This window comes from Struthio camelus, chromosome 6 (assembly GCF_040807025.1).
Source record: "Struthio camelus isolate bStrCam1 chromosome 6, bStrCam1.hap1, whole genome shotgun sequence".
NCBI lineage: Eukaryota > Metazoa > Chordata > Aves > Struthioniformes > Struthionidae > Struthio > Struthio camelus.
This window is the reverse complement of record NC_090947.1, coordinates 24946219-24968741: the sequence shown is the minus strand read 5'-3', so window position 1 is coordinate 24968741 and position 22523 is coordinate 24946219. Positions and strand designations below refer to the sequence as shown.

The 22523-nt window shown below is 40.1% G+C and overlaps 1 protein-coding gene across 7 annotated transcripts in view; it reads right to left on the bottom strand.

Annotated features, from left to right (window-relative positions):
- Positions 1-22523, bottom strand: part of LOC104144943 (sodium channel protein type 1 subunit alpha) — a 104704-nt gene that overhangs the window by 48565 nt on the left and 33616 nt on the right. For 4 of the 7 annotated variants that reach the window (XM_068948719.1, XM_068948715.1, XM_068948714.1 and 1 more), the window contains 5 exons: positions 15823-15940; positions 11091-11181; positions 10143-10271; positions 9535-9626; positions 8155-8427 (listed from right to left, as the gene is read on the bottom strand). In XM_068948719.1, coding sequence (XP_068804820.1) covers positions 8155-8427; positions 9535-9626; positions 10143-10271; positions 11091-11181; positions 15823-15940 — 703 coding nt within the window. Of the gene's footprint in view, positions 1-8154; positions 8428-9344; positions 9437-9534; positions 9627-10142; positions 10272-11090; positions 11182-15822; positions 15941-22523 lie in introns of all 7 variants that reach the window. The other 3 variants (XM_068948720.1, XM_068948716.1, XM_068948718.1) reach the window with 1 other exon arrangement.

Here is a 22523-nt window from a genome sequence, read left to right as displayed (position 1 = left end):
AATGCACAACTTTCCTTTTAGACTGATCACTAAACTAAATCATGCTTTGTGCAACTTTATTTTGCATAACCTTTGTTACTTATTACAGTACCGCCGCAGGAATCCAACGTGGCGTGACTGAGGCACACCGTTAACGTGAGCTGTCTCCAAGGCTGGAATTGCGCAGAGAGCGGGCTGAAACCAGCACATCCCAGCCAGCCCTGTGCGCTTGCCAGCTTTGCTTGTAAGCGTCGGAAGGACACTAGTATGGACTTGAACTCCACTTGCTCACACTGACAAGTGCACTTTGTTGACAGAGTGCCTTACTAATAAAGCCTTGCACAAAACCTGCTAAAATACAAGGTGTACGTGGATTTAATAGGAAGGAGCTAGGCTGGAATCCTTTTACACAAAGCTGAAAAGTATCTAATATTCAGCCAAGTGCCATTTCTAACCAGCTTGCATGCATGCTTTTAAGTGAGTTTATTGATCTGACAGATATTAATTTTTCATTATTAAAAAGTAATTAATATTAGTTAATAACGTACATGAGAATGGCAACAGAATTTGAAAGCTACGTTTAATTTCATTTTCTAGTTCTGCTTATAAACAGCTGAAGCAAAGCTAGTTATGAACTGGAGATAAATTTTTGTTAAATAAAAATTAAATGCTAAATAGTAAAGCTATTGTGAAGATTAGGATTTTTTGTTTCAAATTTTAACTGCTTCCAGTACATTGTATTTAATCCAGTACATTCTAGCCTAGAGAATTCAGAAGAATAAGGGTTTAATTAGACTTCTGGCCCTGCACTGTACTTAACTGCCTACTAATACCAGCATGCCGAATAACATTTAGGCCTAAATGTCAGTTTGTTCTCAAGTAAATATGCAAGATCTAAATGATTTCAATGAGAACAATGTAGCTGTGGATGAAATACCAAGTTCTGCAATGTAGGCAAAGTAAGATAAGAAGAAATTCTTTAACAGTTCTTGAGGTTCTTGCAATGGAAGGAGAGCTCCATGACTCTTAAGTCAGCTTTTAGGGAAGGTTAAAAGATAAGTGTCAGACTGCAGTGTCTTTGACTTGTCCATAGGAAACATCCTGACACAGATTTCCTCATGTTTCTTAAAGTGTTTGCACACCAACATTTCAGATAAATGATTTCTCCCCATGTGATATACACAGAAACCAAGGTAGTCTTTTAGGAATCTTCTGTGAAGCCTGGATGGTCAGACATCCCAATGAAGGAATTAAATGAAGAAATTAATGAAAAAACCCACAAAATGTAATGAAGGAATTAAATGTTTCTCAAATGACAAGCACAATGAACTATATACTAAGTTATGCTATATTCCAGTGTCACATCAGATCATGCATCGTATGCAGGACCTGGAGTAACTGTTGGTCACATTGTCTTTCACAGACGTGGTTTACTTAATAAGTGAAAACTCCAAAGTACTCATGACAAAATCTTGGTTCTGAGCACATGCGTTTCATGCGCACTCCAAAGAAAGATGCACAGAGAAGAGACTTGAAAAATATTTAAAATTAGAAAAGGAATAATCTAAAGAGAAAGAAAAACTACATAAGAGATCAGCCATGCTAAAAATGAATAAATGTATAAAAATGATAGTATAACACACTGCTGCAGTTAATTAGAAGCTGCTACTAAGAGACGCTAAGCAGCTTCTGTCCTCTCCTAGGCTGGATAACCATAATTTAAGCAATACAGATTAAAAAAACTCAGTAATTCAACGTCAGGTGCCTATTTAAGGCACTATTTCTTAATTAATAGAAGCTGAAGGTATGCAGCATTGGTAAATGCTCAGCAATGTGGTAAATGTTCAGCAGCTTTGAAAGACTGAGCTGATGATCTCCACTTCCTAAAGCTGAATCATCTTTTTGATATAACAGGAAGGATGATTTAATCCTAGATATGTCTTCCTTACCTAAAAAATGTTTTAAACTTGATTTATTTCATAGATTGTGCATAATGCAGTCCTGGCAAAATGAACATCCTTGAAATGAGATATTGTTTAGCACAAACTATCATCATAGACTGTTTAATATTACACGTGAACTTTTCTAAGGTGGCATTGAACATGCACAAAACAGTTTTGGTGTTTTACATATATTTTAAGATATTAAATGCTTAGAATTAGTGCTTTGTCCTCACTGCACTGCCCAGGCCAAGATATGGCTCACAGCTGACTGGCAGGATCTCACCCATTTGCAAAGCAGCACAGTCCAGCTCCTGAAACCTTTCTGCCAGCACACGCTACCTCTTACTCACATAAAACTTTCAACATGAGTAGAAAAGAGAGTCAACCCAGGTTAAAAAATATTAAGGTTGCACCATGTTTTCTCACACAGCAGAAGAGGCTGATTAATATTCCCTGCTCCTCCTTGCATAGCTTTCCACTTTTGAAGTGAGGCTCACATCCTCCCAGAAATGATGACATTATTGATCATTTTAGGAAAGAAAAGTTTGGTAAATTACACCTAATTCTCCAGTAGCTAGCCATCAGACAATCTGTACAGTAATCTTGTATTTAAAGGACAGCTCAGATGGTTTAAACAGCAGTAGCATTGACATGTCTACTCTTATAAAAATAAAAAGAGATGATAAGTAAAAAGCTGTGGGTTTTAAGATTTACTTTGACCGTATCCTTGAAAAGTGCTTTTCTTTTTTCCCCTCAGATCACACTCCTACAGTTGCTGGGCTCTTGATTTTGAAAGAGTTACTATAGAAGTAGATTCTCAGCGTAGTCAAAGGCTCCTGTTTAATCACAGACATAGGGACACAGTCGATGCAAGGCCAAGTCATTTAGCCCCATGTCTCATTTCTGACAGAGCCCGAAAGCAATGCTTCAGGCAGACGCTTAGGACAGGGCAGGGGCGCCCTGGCACTTCCCCAAGTGCCCTCCCAGCTTCCCACAGTTTTGAAGCACAGGCATTTCCGAGTTCAGATGCTCCCTTTTTCGCTTCCTGAGGCGAGTGCTACAGATTTAGAAACCCTCACTGGATTTCTGCTCCACTGAACCAGCCTATTAAGCCTTCTGATGCTACTAGCAGCATTCAGCTTAAACGTGACCATTGGTACCCGCTGTGCTGCCCGAGCACCGCTATTATGGAAAGCAATGAATTCAGAGCTTGAGGAGGTGTCACAAGTGATTGGCCCTGGCACAATGACTTTTTGCACCTGGGACACAACACCTGAGGCAGCTGCAGCTCTTCTCTCTCAATTCTGAGAGTGAAATTCACCATTCGGAAAGGCTAGGTTTGAAGCTGTACATCCATCTTGTTCTGACACTCTGGGCAGGACTGAATTTCGGTATCTAATGATATATCTGTGTCCTACAGTGCACAATCTTCTGTGCTGTGCAGAGCGCCCAGCCCTTTGCACTGCCGCCGCCGCTCGGGGCTGGCACGCGTTACGGAGCGGCAACGTGCTGAAATGGAGCTGCAAATAGTGAAGGTAACGGACATGATGCTGACCACAACTGACCGTATAAAGCAAATCTTACTCTGCACTGTGTCAGCCCATCCCAATTAAAACAAGCTGGACCGTAACAGCGGGCTGGGAGGAACCCAAACCTGATTACACATCTACCTGGAGCAGTCAGCCACGGTCAGTGCTGCATCGGCTAAACTCAATTTTCAGAACAGGTTTTTTACCAAAGTTTTGTAGTTTAGACAAGATGCGACCTATAAGCAGATCCACAGGAAAGAGCCATCCAGACTTTCGCTGAATGCCCTGATACAGCCATGTTATGCAGGATGGCAGATACAAATGCTCCAAATATTATCATGACAGGAAAATTTAAACTACACAAGGTGGATGATATAAGCATGTACCCCTAACTAGATGCAAATTCAGACTGGCATTTTGTCAAAGTCGTGTGGAGAGTCCCTCACTACCTCAAAGGTATATGTTTGACTCCCCTTTATTTAATTGTGACATGGGAAAAAAATCTCTGATATATGAGTACTTTTACCTAAAGAGAAATTAAATTTGTTTGGCAAAACTTAGGGTAAAGACTACAAATGAGTGTTTGCTTCACAAGCAAAGAGGAGCTAGAACCTCAGAGGGAAGGCGCTGGTTAATCCAGCGTCTAGGAGTGAGAAGATCACTGTGAGAGGAGAAAGATCAAGCCTTTGTGGAACGGAGCACAAGGAAAAGGAGGAACCTTGCAGCTCTTGCAAGATCTGGCACCAGATGATGAGAAGAAGGTTTATTTAAAGAGCATTTGCAACACTGAGTCAGTGACAAAACCACGTATTTTGGGGTAAGCAGTACCAAATCCTTCAGCATCTGCAACTGCTATTGTGCAGGGACATTAGCGACAGCGCCTGGGCCGTGGCCTCTTGCCCTGAGACTCGCAGTGGTGGCTCCTCACCTTGCCCAGCTCCAGAGACAGGAGGCCTCTGTTTGGTGTCCATTGCAGCTTCTTTCTGCTCCTTTCAAGTAACTGAGTCGGGAACTTAGTTTCTCTACCAGCCTTGGTCTTTGAAAGATCCAGAACACTACCTGATAAGCATGTTTGTATATCTTAGGCTGTTTCCCTCTGTTCCTGAACAGACTTATTGGCAATATGTTTAAGATGAGAACCTATGTTCTTCTGTAATATTATAAATATTATATAATAATATTTTATATAATTATATACATTATTAGTATAGTATAAATAATATAATGTAATGTAATGTAATGTAATGTAATATAATATTTCTTTTTCTTAATCTATTTAACAGGTTAATAACATGCAGAGGCAAGGAGAAAATAGATATTTCAACTCAATTACATGGAAAGAAAGAACAGAGATGGCACAGGGACATCCCAAAAGACTTTGCTAAACCAAAAAAGTTTTAGTTCATGGACTTGAGCTGCACAGTACATCAGAAGAGTAGATAATGTGCCCATCACTGGAATAACTCCCTAACAAGTAATGTTGAATTTCAGAGTTGTTCTGAAAGTCTCTCCACAATGTTCCAGAGCATACCATGAAATACATAATACTAACTAGGAAATAGCAATTACTGGCTGAAAAGTGTGTTTCAACGTTCAGTACCAGATTTATTTCCCAGAAAAATTTGCTTATGATAAGCTTAATGAGTAAACCTAAACTGGTCTAGGATTAAATTTATCAGATGTGATATCACAGAAAAGAAATGGAAAAAGGAATGGAAAAGAAAGAGCATTTGACTCACCAATGTCAGCAGAGCTGATATAAAGTCTGTCTAAATGGTATGTCCAAAAATGAGCTCAGAAGAAAAATCACGGCTTACATGCCTTTTTTGCATAGTACACAGAATTGTTGTCCTTAAAACTTTTACATTCTTTAAAACTACCATTGCACTGCTGTGAGCTCCAGACAAGCCCTTTCTTATTGCCCTGTCACACAACTGATTTAAGAACCAATTGCAACTCATCGCCATTGCTGTATCCTGTCTGCCCACCGCAAAAAGACTAATCTGTGAGATCATTTTTCTCTGTGCAACTGCCTGTAAGCAAGGACAAGCCTATTAACTTCATAATAAGTCTCACAATTTCATAATAAATTTCACAATACATATGAACTCCTGCGTATACCAAAGGTTGAAGTAGCCAATTCAATGAAGTATTTTCTCTGCTTAATTCAACTTCATTTTCCAAGAAGCTTCAGGATTTCTATAAGCCAAATGGAATCGGAGGTTGAGTTTATAGGTTCCTTGTTATAAAGCTAGAAAATAAAGGTTGACTGTGAAGACTAGGTCATTATTAGGAGACTTTGCTTAGATGTTGTTATATGCTGCAGCATGGGATCTCCCTGAATCCACATATGTTTAAATGAAGTGTGCTTCATTAAAAAAATTGCATCTTGATTTAAGAAATTCGGATGGAAATTCATCAGAGTCATTGATCAGCTCCTAAATTGTGATCACAGTTAGCAACTATCTTCCTTCTATTTCAAATTTGTCTAGCTTTGAATTCCAGCTATTGAACCTGTTATATCTTTGCCTGCTAGATCAAAGAGATGTCTATGACGAATTTTCTGTTCCCCATGAGGTTTTTCTCAACTGTGATCAAATCACCCCTTAAACCTTCTCTTTGATATGCTAAGCAGGTTGAGCTCCTGGTCTATCTTGGTATAAGGCATGTTTTCCAATCCTTTAATCATTCTTCTTTTTTCTGAACGTTGTCCAATTTTTCAACAGTCTACCTAAACTGAACTTTATATACTATTCCAGTAGCAACTGCACTAGTGCTAAATACAGAGGTAATACTGCCTTCCTATTCAATAATTTATTTATGCGAACCGGATAGTATTTAGCTTTTTGGCTGCAGATTTTTGGCCTTAATTTTTCAGAGTCATAGCTCTTGCACAGTGCCTTAGGGGCCTCAGCCGCTGTCTTGCTAAGGGCCTTCTAATTGCAATTTTATACCCTGCCTCTCAGTTGCAGCTCTGTAACCCTTCACGTGCATTGCTGTGTAGCAATGTTTTCCAGAGCCTCTGTGGCATTATTTTGCCTTTGTTCCCATACTGTTTTTCCTGTGCTGTTATTCTCCTGGCCTGGCACCTGTGGTTGCTAGTGGCATGAGAAACACCCCTTCTTCCCTCCACTCTTCCTACTCCTTGGCTGTAGCATTTGGCTTATACTAGGAAAGCCAATACATGCATGCAGAAAGATTAACAACCAGCCATGCCACACCGGCCCCCATCAAAGTGCATTCCCATTAACACTAATAGCATTATAAGCAGGAACAACCAGGAGGGAGTTTGAGTAAATTCTAACAAAAAATATGTATTTAATATAGGAATATTACTGGGGAACCACCTACTTCCACTGGAAAAGTAGGAACCCAGCGGAGGATGCTCACGGGGCGACTGCAGCATTTCTCTGTGCAGCTGGACACTTCAGGCAGTTTTCTCTTTTCCTTTCTCTTTCCCTTTCCCTTCCCCTTTCTTTCTCTCTCTACCTTCTTGCTTCTTTCTCCAAAAATAACTTTTACCTTTAGGGATGATGTATCCTATCAGCTACATAACCCCACTAAGAAATCTTTGTGCATGTGAACCTGTCCCAGTGTACCTATTCAAAATTTTAACTAATCTAGATGACGGAAGAGGAATTATGTGTAATTACGCTTAATAAATTTGTGAAGTATATTTATCTGATAAGGATGGCAAGTGATTTGGAGGAGGCAACTATAATTTAAAAGATCCGGGACATCTAGAGATACGGCCTGAAAAAACAGGGCACTATTCAGGCTGGAACAATGAACTGTGCAAACACAAAGTGAGTACCTAATGAGGTAAAAGTCTGTAAAAGATTCAAGAGACAGGTAGACCACAAGCTGAACAGTATTTAAGGATTTCAGTTACAAACAAAGGCAAACACTAGCCTAGGGTACATAACACAGAAGTGTAAGTTACTAGGCTAGACCATAATCCTTCTTTACGTAGCTGGCTTCACGCGGAGAAGAAACGCCTAGCTGTGGGTACTGAACTTTAAGAAGGACGTTCACAAACCAAAAAGGATCCAAATGAGAGATCTAGATCTAGAAAATATATACTAGGAGAAAAAGTTGAAGGAGCTGGGTTGCTTAGCTTACAGAATAGAAGGCTGAAGGAGGAGAGAGCAGGGCATGACAACGTGAGAGTGGTCTCTGACAGAGTGTTTAAAGGTCGAGAATAATTTGTTTTTCATGCCTGTGGCAAATATAAGGACAATGAGGTTAAAACTGTAGCAGGAAGATATATGTTAAACCTTATCTAACATTAAGGCTAGTGAAGCACAAGAATGGGTAGATTGTGAAAATAAAGACGACTCTATCACTGGAAGTCTCTAACAACATGTTGTTGGATGGATATCTGTCAGAAATGACTTTGCCATCTATTGCTGATCTTGCTTTAGAGTATGGGAATGGACAATGTTTAAGATTTTGACTGCTCTCTATTCTCATGTAGCTGTGGATCTAGCAGAGGGAGCTGAGAAAAAGAGCTGTATCATCTAGAGACACTGTGCTCCTTGTTCCGTTCTCTGCCACGCGGGCTCCTGGAGCAGGTCTGTGAGAAAGCAAAAACGCTTTTCCTGCTCCTTCTCAGCCAAACATATCCCCTCTTCCTCGCCTTATTTCTAAGAACTGTGTTAGCCACAAATCATCTCAGTAAGAATTGTGTTAACAATACTTACTTTCATCCTCAATGTACCCCTTCCAGTCAAATGGAGTCACTGTTGCATTAACCAATGTACCATTTTCCCCTATTGTGGTGTTGAACTGGGAAGTAATATTTGTTTCCAAAGTAAAATTTTCTGGAGGCCACTGCAGGCATTTATTCCTCAAGTTGCCCATGAACAGCTGCAGCCCTATTAGTGCAAATACACTCAGACAAAACACAGTCAGGATCATGACATCCGAGAGCTTCTTCACAGACTGAATTAGGGCTCCCACGATAGTCTTCAAGCCTGTGAAAGTAAAGGAATCTTTATTCTGATGTTCCAAACATTTTAAAGCATAAAAATGACAATGATGTCTCCCAGTAAAGTTATAGATTTCATGCAGAAGCCCAAATAAATGATTATAATGTCTGTGAAATAACATTTTTGTGAAGAGCTTTTTCACTTGTGAAAATGAATAAACAGCAGAAATTTATGTTCATTTGAAACTGTGAATGGAATGAGTTGCATATATTTCAAAACACTTGTTTTAATGCTAAAACAAGTGACTTCATTATTCATGCTGTACATGAATCTCACATAAAGTCTTCCTTCTTTTTATTTGCCAATACCTCTTGCCCCAAACCTTCGCTACTATCAGTTTTATAACATACTAGATTGAGAAAACAGTAGTAAAGAGCCCATTCAACAATAGGTAGGGTTAAAATTTAATGCTATAAAACTGGAGATGGTTTGGAAAATTGTAGAATTTTAAGATAATAAATCCCCCATGCAATGCCCATGCTATTCTTTATTATCTTATTCCTTTATCTTCATTACTAAGTCAACATTTCAAACAGTTTTATTTTTTAGTCACAAATATTCACAACAAAAAACACATAACATCATGTAGGTAAAATACACATGGGTAAGAAAACTTCAGGATTACTGCTTTTCGTTGAATGTGGAGAAGAAAGCTTGACATCATAAGATGCAAACCACACAGGCTGTGTACTGCAATGTCTCATGCAAGAATCTGTTAAACTCAAAGGCTGATTTCAAAAGGAAAGCGCTCATGTTAAAAAGCAACAAATCAGAGATTTTGGTGAATTCTAATATCTTCTGATTCCTGCTTTTTTGTGGAAATAAATTAGGCTTATGTTTAAAGAATGTGAATTCCGTTTCAGTGAATTAAAGTCAGCCTCAGTGTTTAACCTGGCTCTCACCTGGAATGACTGATATTGTTTTCAAAGCTCGGAGAACTCTGAATGTTCTCAACGCTGAGACATTGCCCAGGTCCACAAACTCTGTCACATATCTGTAATAGGGGAGTTCACACACAAACACAATGACAGGATAAAAAGGAACAGTTGGGAGGTACAAGGGGCCTAACACCTTACACCAACTACTTCTTACCTGGGATTACAGAAATAGTTTTCAAAGCTCTCAATACTCTGAAAGTTCGAAGAGCTGAAACATTGCCTAGGTTTACAAATTCTGTTACATACCTGTAGGATTAAATCACAGTTATTCAGAATTTAGGCAAAGTTTATGCTACTTACTTGGGTCTTTCATCAAGACCGCTTTGGTGAGTTTAGCAAAAAATTAAATAGCAACAGTCAGAGGTTTACCTTTCACTGCAGTTTGCCTTGCATTAATATGCTTTCAGGGCCTTCAGTGAAATTAAATGACACTGAAGTGAATCACAGGGATTTAACTTTGAAAGCCTAAAATTTATCTAGACTAGACTGGTAAGTTTGTAGCAGGAAGTCAAAGGGATGCTCCTTTTCTGCTCAGAGAAAAAAATTCAGGACATGAAATTAGCCACTCTAATACTAACTGTACTAATGGCTTCTGCAGTATTTATGTTTATGTCAAAATATGCATTTAGATCGTGAAAATTGTTTTTGACAAGGTAAATCTATAGAACAATTTCCTTTTAATAAAACTGATGTTTATTGATACTAATTTCATGCCCTTTATGCCCTTCACTTTCCAAGAAAAAGCGAAAAACAAAAACTTACGCAAAGGTAATGACAGTGAAATCAAGCCAGTTCCATGGGTCTCGCAGAAAAGTAAAATCTTCTAAGCAGAAGCCTCTTGCAATGATTTTTATAAGTGACTCAAATGTGTATATTCCAGTGAACGTATACCTAGAAAATATCAGAAAATTTAATGGCGGAAATAAGTAGCAACATTTTACACTTCTATTTTGCTAGAAATCTTATGATAAAATGGAGGACTTACTTATTTGATTTCAAAACTGGAAAGGAAATACAGTCAACAAGCAACTTCACCTAAAATTCATTATATTCATCACACATACTTGTACATATAGTTGTGACATACTGTTAAAAGTACACCAGTCCTGATCTTGTGCATAAATCAAAAGAAATAAAACAATCAAACAAACGACATTTATTAAAAATTTATTGGTGACATTCAGGTTAAAAGTAAACAATACTAGATCCATTACTGCTATCCAAGGATGCTGCAGGAGTAAGTGACTGGATGCTGTCTGAATCACTAACATCTAAAACATGTAACATTAACTCTAAAACAGGAAGCCTATAAACGCGCACCTGTGTCCCACCCTAGGAATACTTGTGCTTATATGTCCCCCTTTACAGGCACCCACAAGTGGATGGCTGTTCTTCTGTCATTAATGCAGTGGTGTAAAGGAGGCATAAAAACATTATGTAGCTGGTCATGTGGCAATATGAGAGAAAACTTCAAATGGAATTGAAGCAAAATACTGCCTGTAAACAACCGTTTCATCTTTTCTATCCAATTGTTCTACCACAAGGAGATTTAAATAATTATTCAACATTTCTACATAGTTCAGAGAGGAAATAGCACTAGTGTCTCACGGTAGCTCCTGCCAGCACACATCACTGCAGTCACCAGCATCCTGGCTCCTAGAGGAACAGAGGCAGAGATAGCAATTTCTTTAAATATAACACGCAACTTACTCTACATTCTTTGTCCAGTCCGGAGGGTTACTCATGGTCATAAATACACAGTTGGTCAAAATAGTGCACATGATCAGCATGCTGAATAATGTAAATTAAAGTTAAGGAAAACATTATAGTAAATCTCATAATATCGCACCAGTCATGCATCTTAAGTACAATAAGATATTACCACTTACACAATGCCTTTTCACTTTGCACTGCACATCTGTTTGGATTAATCTGGTAGTTTTCACTTTAGTACATTAAACTGTAATGCTAGTCTTTATTTGTTGATGTTCTGGGTTTTTGCTTTCAGCTGGTGCCGAAAGATGACCAAGCAAGCTCTCGCATGCCTGGTAGGTGGTGTGCACAGCTGAATAACAGTCCAAAGCAATATAACTTGCAGAAAAGTATTATTTTATGTAAGTACCTAAACTGACTGAATAAGCATTAGTCTTCCACTTCTACAGTTTTAATACTAACAGTTGGCATATGCAAAAGCAACTCAGGTAAAAAGCAAGAGCACTTTATCCTTTCTATTTACGATGAATTAGAGGTATTCAGCACCCAGGGCAGTCAGCGGACACCCCCAGACATGGCTAGTGCGAGATGTCTGGGGAAAGCTGGACTCTTCCCGCCTCACCCTGGACGAGCCACCTCTCACCACTGAATGCAGAGGGGATCGGCAGGGCTCATCAGCCACATTAGCTGGCTACGTTAGTGGCTTTAAGTGAGCCAGTCCTTCTGCTGACTGCAGGGTACCTGCTACACGATGCATGAATAGGTAGTTGAGTCAGTTGCTTTAATCCTAATGCATAACACATATTTATAGATTAATGCAGTAACTTCAGAATTTGCTTTCAGCCAGTTCACCACACTTTCCTGAGTACGGCCTGGTAAGCAGACCCTGGAAACCTGCGTATTTTTTCCTTTCTGTTCTCACTTCTTTCTAGAGGCCTTCATTCCAGAAGAAATCACAAGACTTTCAGGATGGCAGATAAGTGGAAAAATATGGGTCTACTTTGACAAAGGGATGTGGACAGACTCTAGTTTCTTACTCTGTCTTAGCAGCAAGAATAATTCCTGGCAATTTTTCCACGTGCTCTCTCTGTCGTACAAGATTCAGCATTGGTCAAACCAAACTGAATCTTCCCAGCTAGAATAACTTAACTGTGTTGACCAGCTCAATGAGATCAAAACGCGGAACACGGTGGGAGGAGGGTGTTTGTACTGTACCATATTGTATTTGGACATATAACAGATGTTAGCAGCAAAAGAAGCACATCTTGTTCTACCAATGCTAGCATTTCAAAATGGTCAACACTGTCTTGCGGTCAACTGCTTGAAAAGCACAGAAAAGTGGTGAGGATTAGAATGAAAATTCTTTTTTTTTTTTTAGAGTTCCAGAGAGGAACAATTATTCTGGACTATCAAACCCAGGCTGTAGCTCAAAGTGACTCGCGATAAGGAGCTGGGGCAATTTGCTGTGGTTTCATTACACTGATCTCAGCTTGGCTTGCAGGATCCCTCACTCTGTGAACGCCCAGTCCTTCCCTTTTCTTGGTACTAAAATAACCTTGATTATCCAAACAGTCAGAATGACCTGATTAACAAAACTAGACTAAAAAGTGACTCAAAATGGCCACATGATGGCAGCAAAAATTAACAAATACTACACCTTTATACCAGAAGGTGAACTCATCTCTCATTTTTCTTCTAGCCTTCTCTCTAAATGATGCGCTCCTTAAAAAACATTTGCATCAAAATAGCTAGCACAGAGGCTAGCTTAAATTAAAGAAAGCAGTTTACAGAAAAACTTATTTATAAGAGCCCAGAACATATAATTTAATTTTTAAAATTAAGTGGATAATATTTTGTGGTTTTGAGTATATTTTTATGCTCTAGACAAAAAAATATAACTTCGCTCTATAAAAATATAACTTCACTCAAAGAAGAGTAGAAGTAACATCTCAGTCTAAATATTGCAGAAAATTGGTGCTAACATTACCATCACCATTTAGAGCTACTGAACAATTCACAGATATTGTTGAGTATACATTCAAATCAGAGGGAAGGATTTAGCTGCCCAATTCCCATAGAGAGGTGCCTCCGGCGAAATTCCTGAACAAGCACTGACTATCTTTCGTTAAGTGACTTAGCTCGTTTTGACAGTCGTGCTGTCACACAAGCTCTTGTGCAGTAAAAGCTGCTGTTCTGTGCTGGGGAATCCACCGCTCGAGGGCCGTGCGGTGCTTGACCACCCAGCGCACACAGCGAGCATCTCCCTGCTCCTTTCTAACCCACCTTGTGCTCCTCAGCTGCAGCACTGCACCCTCTTCTCTGCTCCCCCGCACTATTCCTGTCCCTTCCTCCTACCGGCAAAGCCCTGGCCATCTCCCAGTGCTCCTGCAAAGCCCTGGCCATCTCCCAACACTCCTGCAAAGCTCTGGCCATCTCCCAGTGCTCCTGCAAAGCTCTGGCCATCTCCCAGTGCTCCTGCAAAGCCCTGGCCATCTCCCAATACTCCTGCAAAGCCCTGGCCATCTCCCAGTGCTCCTGCAAAGCTCTGGCCATCTCCCAACGCTCCTGCAAAGCTCTGGCCATCTCCCAGTGCTCCTGCAAAGCTCTGGCCATCTCCCAGTGCTCCTGCAAAGCCCTGGCCATCTCCCAACGCTCCCGCAAAGCCCTGGCCACCTGCCACTGCTCCTGCACTGCCCCCTCCACGCCATGCTCTCTGCCTTAGCTTAAGTCAGGCAGGCCACAAGAGAAAAAAATAAAGGCAAAATACCAGGTGGTGAAATGATAAAGCACAAGAGAGGAATTCATGCTGTTACCAGCCCCTGTCTCTGATGTTGCAATAGGCACCAGCAGCGAGGAGGAATAACTGCAGGGAAAAGGTGCTAGCGCTAGCAAAGGCCACACGCTGCCTCTTCGCAGGGGGACACGAGGGCACCGCGCCAATGGGCACGTGTGAGCAGAGTGCAGTGTACCCAGGCTCTGAAAATCTGGAGCACATGCAGACAGAGGTTTACCAAGATCTGCCAGTTTCACCATGCTTGAACATGTTTGTCCCATGGAAAGCAAAAGGCACTGTCCTGTTACAGAGGCCAAAAGGGCAAGCACCGCTATCAAAACATCGGGGCACTACAGCTTTTCAATAAAACAGTCACAAAATTATTAAAAATAATAAGCAATATGATCCCCTAGCTTTTTTCTGGTAAGTAGCTAACCTGTTTTAGGTGAAATATCCCCAAAACAGACTGACAAGCTTGAGAAAACATAAGCCACTCAAATCCAAACTGCATAATGGAACGTATTAAGTGTCTCTTAGTTCAAGAAGGAGTCACGTTTGCAGTGTTCGTAGTGCAGTGAATTGCAAAAAGTGAACCTATGTGTTTATTCTTACATTTAAGATAAAGATAAAAATGTAAGATCTACATCTATATCTAAGATACAAACAACCCATCCATAGCTGGTACTACTGAACTTTCTAGACTTTTAAGTGCCTACAGGCAGGTCACAAAAGAAATCAGTCTGTTTAGTGAACCGAATCCCCCCTTAAAACAGAGAGAAATTACCCAGTCACACTGGCTGGGACAAGACAGAATGACAAACATCAGACTTGCCTATGGCTGAACAGAACTGCTTCTGTCTGAGTGCTGCCAAGACCAGGCAGATACTCTTTGAACACAATGAGGAGGAATTTAAAAAAAAACAAACAAACTAGAAACCAACTTGGTGAACAATACCTGCGTAAAAACCATTAACCATGACCAGCACAGACCCAGGGTTAGCAGCCCTTCTCCTGCTGCTTCAACTGCCAGCGAGCTCAGGGTAAAAGGTCTTCCGAGTTGGCAGGCAATCAGCTGCCCTCGCTTCTTCCTTTTCCCCAGTCACCTAGCAGATCTGCCAGCGGTCTCCAGCATGAGACTTCTGCTTTTGACTCACTGATCAATGTTAAAAGTCTTAGTGGGACGCTGAAGCGCTCAGCTGGTGACTACTTTTCCCACTCCTGGGCTTTTACAAGAAAGATGCACCTAAACCACTCCTGCTGGAAATGTCCATCAAGCGTTAGGACCATCAGGCACCAAGCCCATGCGCCAGTCTAAAACTGTGGCCCATGCACAGCCCCATCGGTTCGGGTCCCCCAGTTCGTCCACATGCAGATGCTACGCAAGCTGCCCCCAGGACTGCCTGCCTATGCTTTCTGGCAGGGCGTTAGAGAGGCTCACGGTGCAAACGGGCAGGTTTGGGACGGGGCTCCAGGCACACCACTGCAACGGTCTGTAAGGCTGCTCTTAAGGGTAGACTCAGAAGGTCCCCTAAAAGGCAGTATAAATACATCTCCAACTCTGCTATTCCTGAGCAGCTGCATACATGCTTAATTGCTTGCAAAATTGAAAGTTGACCTGGAATTTGTGAGCGCAAATTGAAATTAAAAAAATAAAGTAATTATTTAATGAATAGCTTCATAGTGCAAAAAAGAAGAATGAGTGTTTTCTTAAATCTGTCTATCCCATAGATTTCTACAAATAGAAATACTGAAATTGTACAAGACAGCTAAAATGTATCTATATAATGTATACAAATGTTCTATTATTCACAGAATTTTACCATTAAGTCTTACATTGTAAAACTAAAATAAATCTAAAGGGAGCAAAAAATTTTTATTTATAATGACACAAAATCAGTTACGGATTTTCTTAATTTTTAAGAACAACATTTTGAACAAGCACTAAAAAAGGATATGAATGTACCAAAATTTTAATAGCTATTTTTCTAAGAGGATTGAAAGGAGTTAAAATGTACAGGGCAGAGGTGGCACTGAATCGGAAGATTGCCTTCCCTTTATTCAATACTATAAAGGTCTGAAAAAGAGAAAGAAAAAGCAGTTTATAAGTGCGCGTTCAATGTAGATGCTCATTTTAAAAGTTTTCCTACTGACAATCACCAAAATTTTAACCTTTTATATAGATAATATAGAAAAATCATGTTTCTTCACACTTACTTTGCATATAAAACTTATTTTCAGTACTTACCTGATATATAGAAAATAATTATTTTAAAAATAGAACATTAGCAACCTTAAAATAACACTTCATTAAATAATCGCAGTGCAATACCTACTATGATACATTCACATGCTCCATTTCTTGTAACAAAAGGTGTAGAAATGATTAACTAAAATCATAATTTTATTCATGTTTTTCCATAGAAAACCAGCCTCTCTCTTCCTGTTTGAAATACCATAGAGAGGGTCACTTTATTTTGGATGTTGTCAATGTGTTAGCATGAGAAATCTATACACAAATTGATTTTATAGACTACCCATTCCTTTATGGTTTTTATTTTATTCCCTTTCTTGTTCTTTGGGCTAAGGAGAGTGGGAAATGGCAATAACACATCTAGCCATGACTAGGTGGATGTCTGAGGACTGTGGCCATCTGAATACACCTTATCTGAGGAGAACAAGAGATATATCCCAGCTTATCTCTCTGCAGCAATTGTGGTTTGAAGGTAGGAAACTTTTCCAGACCATGTAGAACTTGCTAAATTTAAATTTTAACAGCTAAAGAGTCTATGAAATGTAGAGAAACTTCAAGACATACGGGAATTTTGAATAGAGGTAATATATTCTCTTCTGAATAGAGGTAATTATTCTATCAAAATTTCTCATACTCCTGAAAAAAAGAGGCTTTTAAGCATGCAGGTCCTTCTTTAGCAAATCAAAGAAGACAGACTGAGTCTGAAAGCTTGTCTATTTTTCTCAAATAAATCAGGGGGACAAATATAGAGAGTGCATGAATGCAAACCCTACACACATTGCCATGCTTAGACCATAGGCCATTGTGGCTGCAACAACACTGCCACTCTTGCATTGAAATGTGGGCAGTCACGCTTCTTTGCCGCACTGAGGTGCTCTTCAACGGCAGGATCAATCACAAAAGAATGAAACATACTGCAGAGGGAAGGATGAATAATTTGGGGGAAAGCTGCAACAGTGCAAGGGATGATGCAAGGATTATGACCTAAACTCAAATAACATTAAAGAGTAACGAAGAATCTGAAGAAGAGAAACGCCTAAAATTGATTTTGTCATTCATTCCTTGGATAAGCTATGATAAAGCCTGATTCATGGTGGCACTCCTCGTGTTTGTTACCTTCGTGAAAAAGTGAGCTGCCAAAGCCAAAGCGCCGGTGGAGCTGTGGGCAAGGCTGTGTGCAGCTGCCTGCGGGACCCAGCGCTGCTCCGCGGCTGTCAGCAACCGGGCTACAAGCCTCCGTTTCTGGACAGGCTGGCAGACAATATGCCAAGGCGGTTCAAAGAAGATAACTCTTAAGTCTGCTTGGCTTCAGGCAGCTTAGTACGTATGGCTCATGACGTGCAGACGTGGAGGGAGATAGGGAGGTGAGTGATGGTTTCTCCTGGTCTGTGACAGCTTCAGGTTACTAAAGGCAGGGATTAATCCCTGAGGAAAAGCTGTCCCCATCCCAAATCACTTGCTGGCTTCTTGCACACTCTGGATTTGTTTGCAACACATCTTATTCCAACCTGTTCCCGTGTTCTCTATCATAGCTCTGTCACAGCCTGGTCACTTTCGTGGTCAAGCACCTTCCTATTAAGACTTAACCCCTTAATAGTAAGGGATATTAAGACTTGAGACTTTATATTGAGTCTTGAGTACAGACTTAAGATGTACAGAAAAAGTATAATGTATGTATTTGATTTCCCCCTTGTCTGCATAGAAACAGAGAGACTGTCTGTTCAAAACTGAGACCAGCGGGATAAAACCTGAGCTAATGTTTCCAAATTAAACTACCAGTTATGGATTACAGCTAACGGTGACCTTCAAATGGTAACAGTAGATGATTTAAGCTTAAATGAAGCTTTCTTTTTAAATACTGAGGCACAAAGGAGATGGATGATTTTGGTATACTGTTTTAAAGCTTCCCTCCCCACCTCCAAGGAGGAAGGCCAGTTTCCCCTCCCTGCTCTGTCCCCAGCTGCCCCAACTCACAACAGCTCAGAAACCTGAAGCCTGTGCTCTGTTTCTGTAGCTATGAGGTAGCTGACAAAGTACATTACAAATCACACTCCCTACTAACTTTGTATCCAAGACTACACCACCCACATTTAGTCAACCCACATCTTTTTTAAAATCTTTGAAAAAAAACCATATTAAACATATATCTGTTTTCTAACATACCTTATGGAAAATAACAGCATGCTGGCACAGCTCCAGGTTCACTTGGAAGCTGCTGCTATTTTAGCTGTTCTACTTTTTGCTGCCCTGCATAAGCAGAACCAACGAGACTTAAATTTCTTATCTTGGTTTTAATTTTTAATTCAAAGCATCTTTGTGACTGGAGCCTTCCAAATGACTTTGTTGGTCCTCTGACTTCTAGCCTTAAGCCTGAATCAAAATTATATCTCATTTTTGAGGGAGAATTTTCCTCAAAAATCCAGATAACAGCAACCACCAAATTCCTATGCAAGCCTCCTTCTGAGGTAAGCCTGCTATCTCGCTCCAGTCTCAACCCGGATGCAAGCCAATGTGTAGGTAGTGTGGATGAACATGAAGCGTTGTACTCAAAGCTGTCAGGGCAATGTAGACATACACTGAGAAAAGTTAAATAAACTCTAAATAAATGGGAGCTTAGTATTAGTATATAAAGCATTATGAATACTTTTCTGACTTTATGAAGTGTTTTATTCATTTTATAAAGGCAGAAAAGCTGCTCACACTCCAAGATTCCAATGTGAATATAAATTGAAAGAAGTTAGTAGGAAAACAGAAGTATCTGATTTGCAGCTTTTGCATTCTGCAACCTGGACTGCAGTTCTGTTGCCTCAGTCATATTTGGTATAAACTGAGGACCTGCACTCTCACCAGAGCAAAGAATAAGGAAGAGAACTTTGAAAAGGCACACATAAGAGAGCAGACAAACCCATGTCACGGGTTTGTCTGGGAGACATGGCCTCCAAGAACCTCTCAGGGCAGAGAGTTTTTTAAACCTTATTTCTCCTTTCCTTCCTCCAAGTTAGCTTTAAAAGTAGCTTCTGGAAGGTCATACTTAGCAGGCTGAGGGCTACCGCACTGCATTTCCACTTCCCATGGCTAAATGGCTAAATCCCAGGAGCTAGTGGTTTGATCAGATTAGGGAGCGATATGCTCAAGTGCCAGGACAAAAGGAGGCATCTTTTCTGCCAGGCATCATTCAACATCCTTTCAGCAAGGCAGGGCATGGGGAGGCAATGGACAGTACTAAATCTATACTATAGCAGGAGGAAAGTGAGGTAAGGCCCATGTAGCTCTAGCTATTCTTTCCCTCCTCTTTAATGTAGCAAGGTAGCTTCAAGAGAAAATAGCCAGCCCTCAAAGTACAAAACCAGGCAGACTAGAGTTTGATACAGGCCTGCAGGTCAGGATCTGAAGGAGGTCCAGCTGATCCTTTTTCTATAGATAGTCATGGGGCCTCCTTGATCCTTTGTGGTGGCAGCTTGAGCATGAACAGGCAGTCACTATTGGACTGGGAACACACAGATTTTCATTTACACAGAAGTGGAACACAAGAAATGGATAAAATCCCAAGTTCATTTTTACTCAATTTTAGAACAAAAAACCCAAGAGCATTGCAATAACTTCGGATTCTAAACTTCACACTTCTAAAGACTAACATTACTTAACACCAGGTCAAAAGTATTTCATTAGGACAAAATTCTAAGAATATAAGTATTCTATTGCAATAAAAAATTATGTCCCAAGGCTACCGCTGCTGACATTTAGGCTACCTGCAATACAGTGTATATTGATCGTCTGAATTTGCTCTAATGGACTGCTTTGTTGTTAAAGATAGGTTGTCAATTTTTATGTTTTCTTTCCAGCTTCAGACAAATACCTGCAGAAAGGTTATAGAGTTTACATAGAAACACAGTTACAAAAAACGGAAAACTAGCAGGCCTGGGTTTTTTTGATTCTCTTGACAGATTTTCCTGTTTTTACCATTCCATTTCAGGACCACCTTCTCCATAAATTACTGTTCTTACATCAGCTCAACACATACTTATTTATTCCTGCATTATTCGATATTAAAATATATAAACTCATGGCATGCGCAAACCTATTGCTGAAAAAAAAATCTCAGAGATGAAACGTGAAACACTCTAGCTGACGTTTCAACATAAATGCATGCCAAAATACAGCAAATTTGTTCAATCCTGCTACATAATTGAAAAGTTCTATTAATTTTACAGGTACACATTTGATTCTTGCTACTTTCACGGTGAAAGGAGGTGATCTGGAAGGATATATTTTCAAATAGGCATGGTCAACAAAAAGTAAGAAGGGCCAACTTATTTTTGAAGAAACACTGACCTTGGAAACAACGTAGTAATTTTACATACGATCCCTATTTTGTTTCAGTTTAATGACTATGCAAGCCTTAGCCTTCTCAAATGCCATGTGCCTCAGTCTGCTGGCAGCACGAAGAGGAGAGGCTGCCATGGAGAACTGCGACTGCCCCTACAGCACCCTAAACCAGCTTCCTTGGGGCCAGGTCCCCGGCAAAGAGCCTGGGCCAGCTGCGATTCCCCACGGCCCTGTCCAGGAAGCACTGAAGCAGCAAAGGAAGATCCCAAAATTGCTGCTCCAGCTGGCTGGATGCCACCCACCCATGCCAGCGAGTGAGCATGACCCGGTGCGAGGACAGCTGAGTTGCACAGGTGCTTGCATCAGTGAAACTCAGCCATTTCTGTGGGGGGTCTCTGGCCCTCGGCTTTCAGCAAGGCTGGAACAGAGCTTCAGGTCCACTTCTGAGCAATGTGTCTCCTGACCTTCAAACAGAATTAGCTATTAAAGCTGAAATGTAATCAATGTCACGTTGATTTAGGTACACCAGCTGGAGAGGAAATGCAGGAAATGAAGGAAACTGCAACATATGCAATAAAGGTGTAAATTTAGCTTATCTGCAGCATCATGCTGTATTTAAAATATCTGAAAGATTAAAATATTTAAAGTATATACCAACAGGCATGAAAGCCTGCTTTGAACTTTGGAGTATTTTGCTCAAGAAGTATTTCCTTCAGTTAAGAAAACTTCTGTACGTAGAATGAAAAACAATGCTCATTCATGTTCCTAAACAACAGATACATGCTACATACATTTTCTTCTGCTGCAAGTGATGTAAGTACCACATAAAGAACCAGGCCAGATCTTTCATGTCTGTCTGTACTTCTGGTATTTTCCAAGTCTCCAGGGCAGACCTGTGGCCAGTGTTCTTCCAGGAAAGTAAAGTTTCAAATCAACGCAAACACAATTTTCTGTTTTTCTTAACTCTGGGTGACAAACCAATTACAATTTTAATAACAGAGGGCGTTAGGATGGAAGGCAAGATTAAATTTTAAATGCATAAGATGTTGAGGCGCAAAAGGGATATTAGAAATTACTCAACAGGTATCTTATGAAATTTGGATCATTAAAAGCTGTCTCTGCGTGTACTCAAAAGCTAAATAAGCTCCGGATTTATTTTTATGAATATACTTTGCATTCTTTGTCAGCTCAGGCCTATTTCTATATCCTGTCCTAGATACTTTGAGAAGAAGCATCACCGTGTGTTTCTCTTTCAGTTTTCTCTTCGTACACATCAGATTTATTAACCCCGGAGTGTGGAAAATCTTCTCCTCTCCTACAATTAATACTACTGTTACCATGATCTCAGAGAATTTAATCATCACAATTTGATCTCATAAGCAGAACTAGGAAAAGGCTCTCTCTACCTGAAAACAAAGCCGTCTGAGAGTGGCAAAATGGCTGATAGCCTTTAGTTAAATACTTTTTAGGACGTTTTAGGAAGAACTCTGCTCTGCTGGTTCATGATTCTCTAAAAATAAGATAAAACCCCAATGAGTGGGACATAATACTTGGATCTGAGGCTGATAATGGATCATTTCACTTATGACTCCCGTTTGGAATAAAAAGATATTCCTAAAAAACCTTGCACTACTTATGAAGCTTTCTGAATAAACACTATGACCATATTCATTGGTATCATTTGACCAAAGCTTTAAGTAACCGTTTTTATTCCCCGTTTGAAAGTTTGGGATCCAAAGTGATATAGTTTCTGCAGATAAATCCAGATGTTGTTTATGCAGAGATCTTTATATCTGTCTGTAGCCACAGCGGCACCAGCTGGAGCATTGCAGGAGCATCCTCTGCTACAGTTACTTGCAAAAGACAAGTGGAATATGACAAAAATCCTTCCAAAACTGACATACAGCTGGAGAACAAATACAGGAACTAGATATTTTGAAATCAAATTGATATCAAATTGAAATAGATGTTGGAATTTCTGTTAGGAAAGTCTGGGGAAGCTGCCTGCTCCTGGAGGAAGGAAAAAGGGAGAATTGCGGTGGGCAAGAAATTTTAGTCTTGTCTTTGACTGATAGAGCCT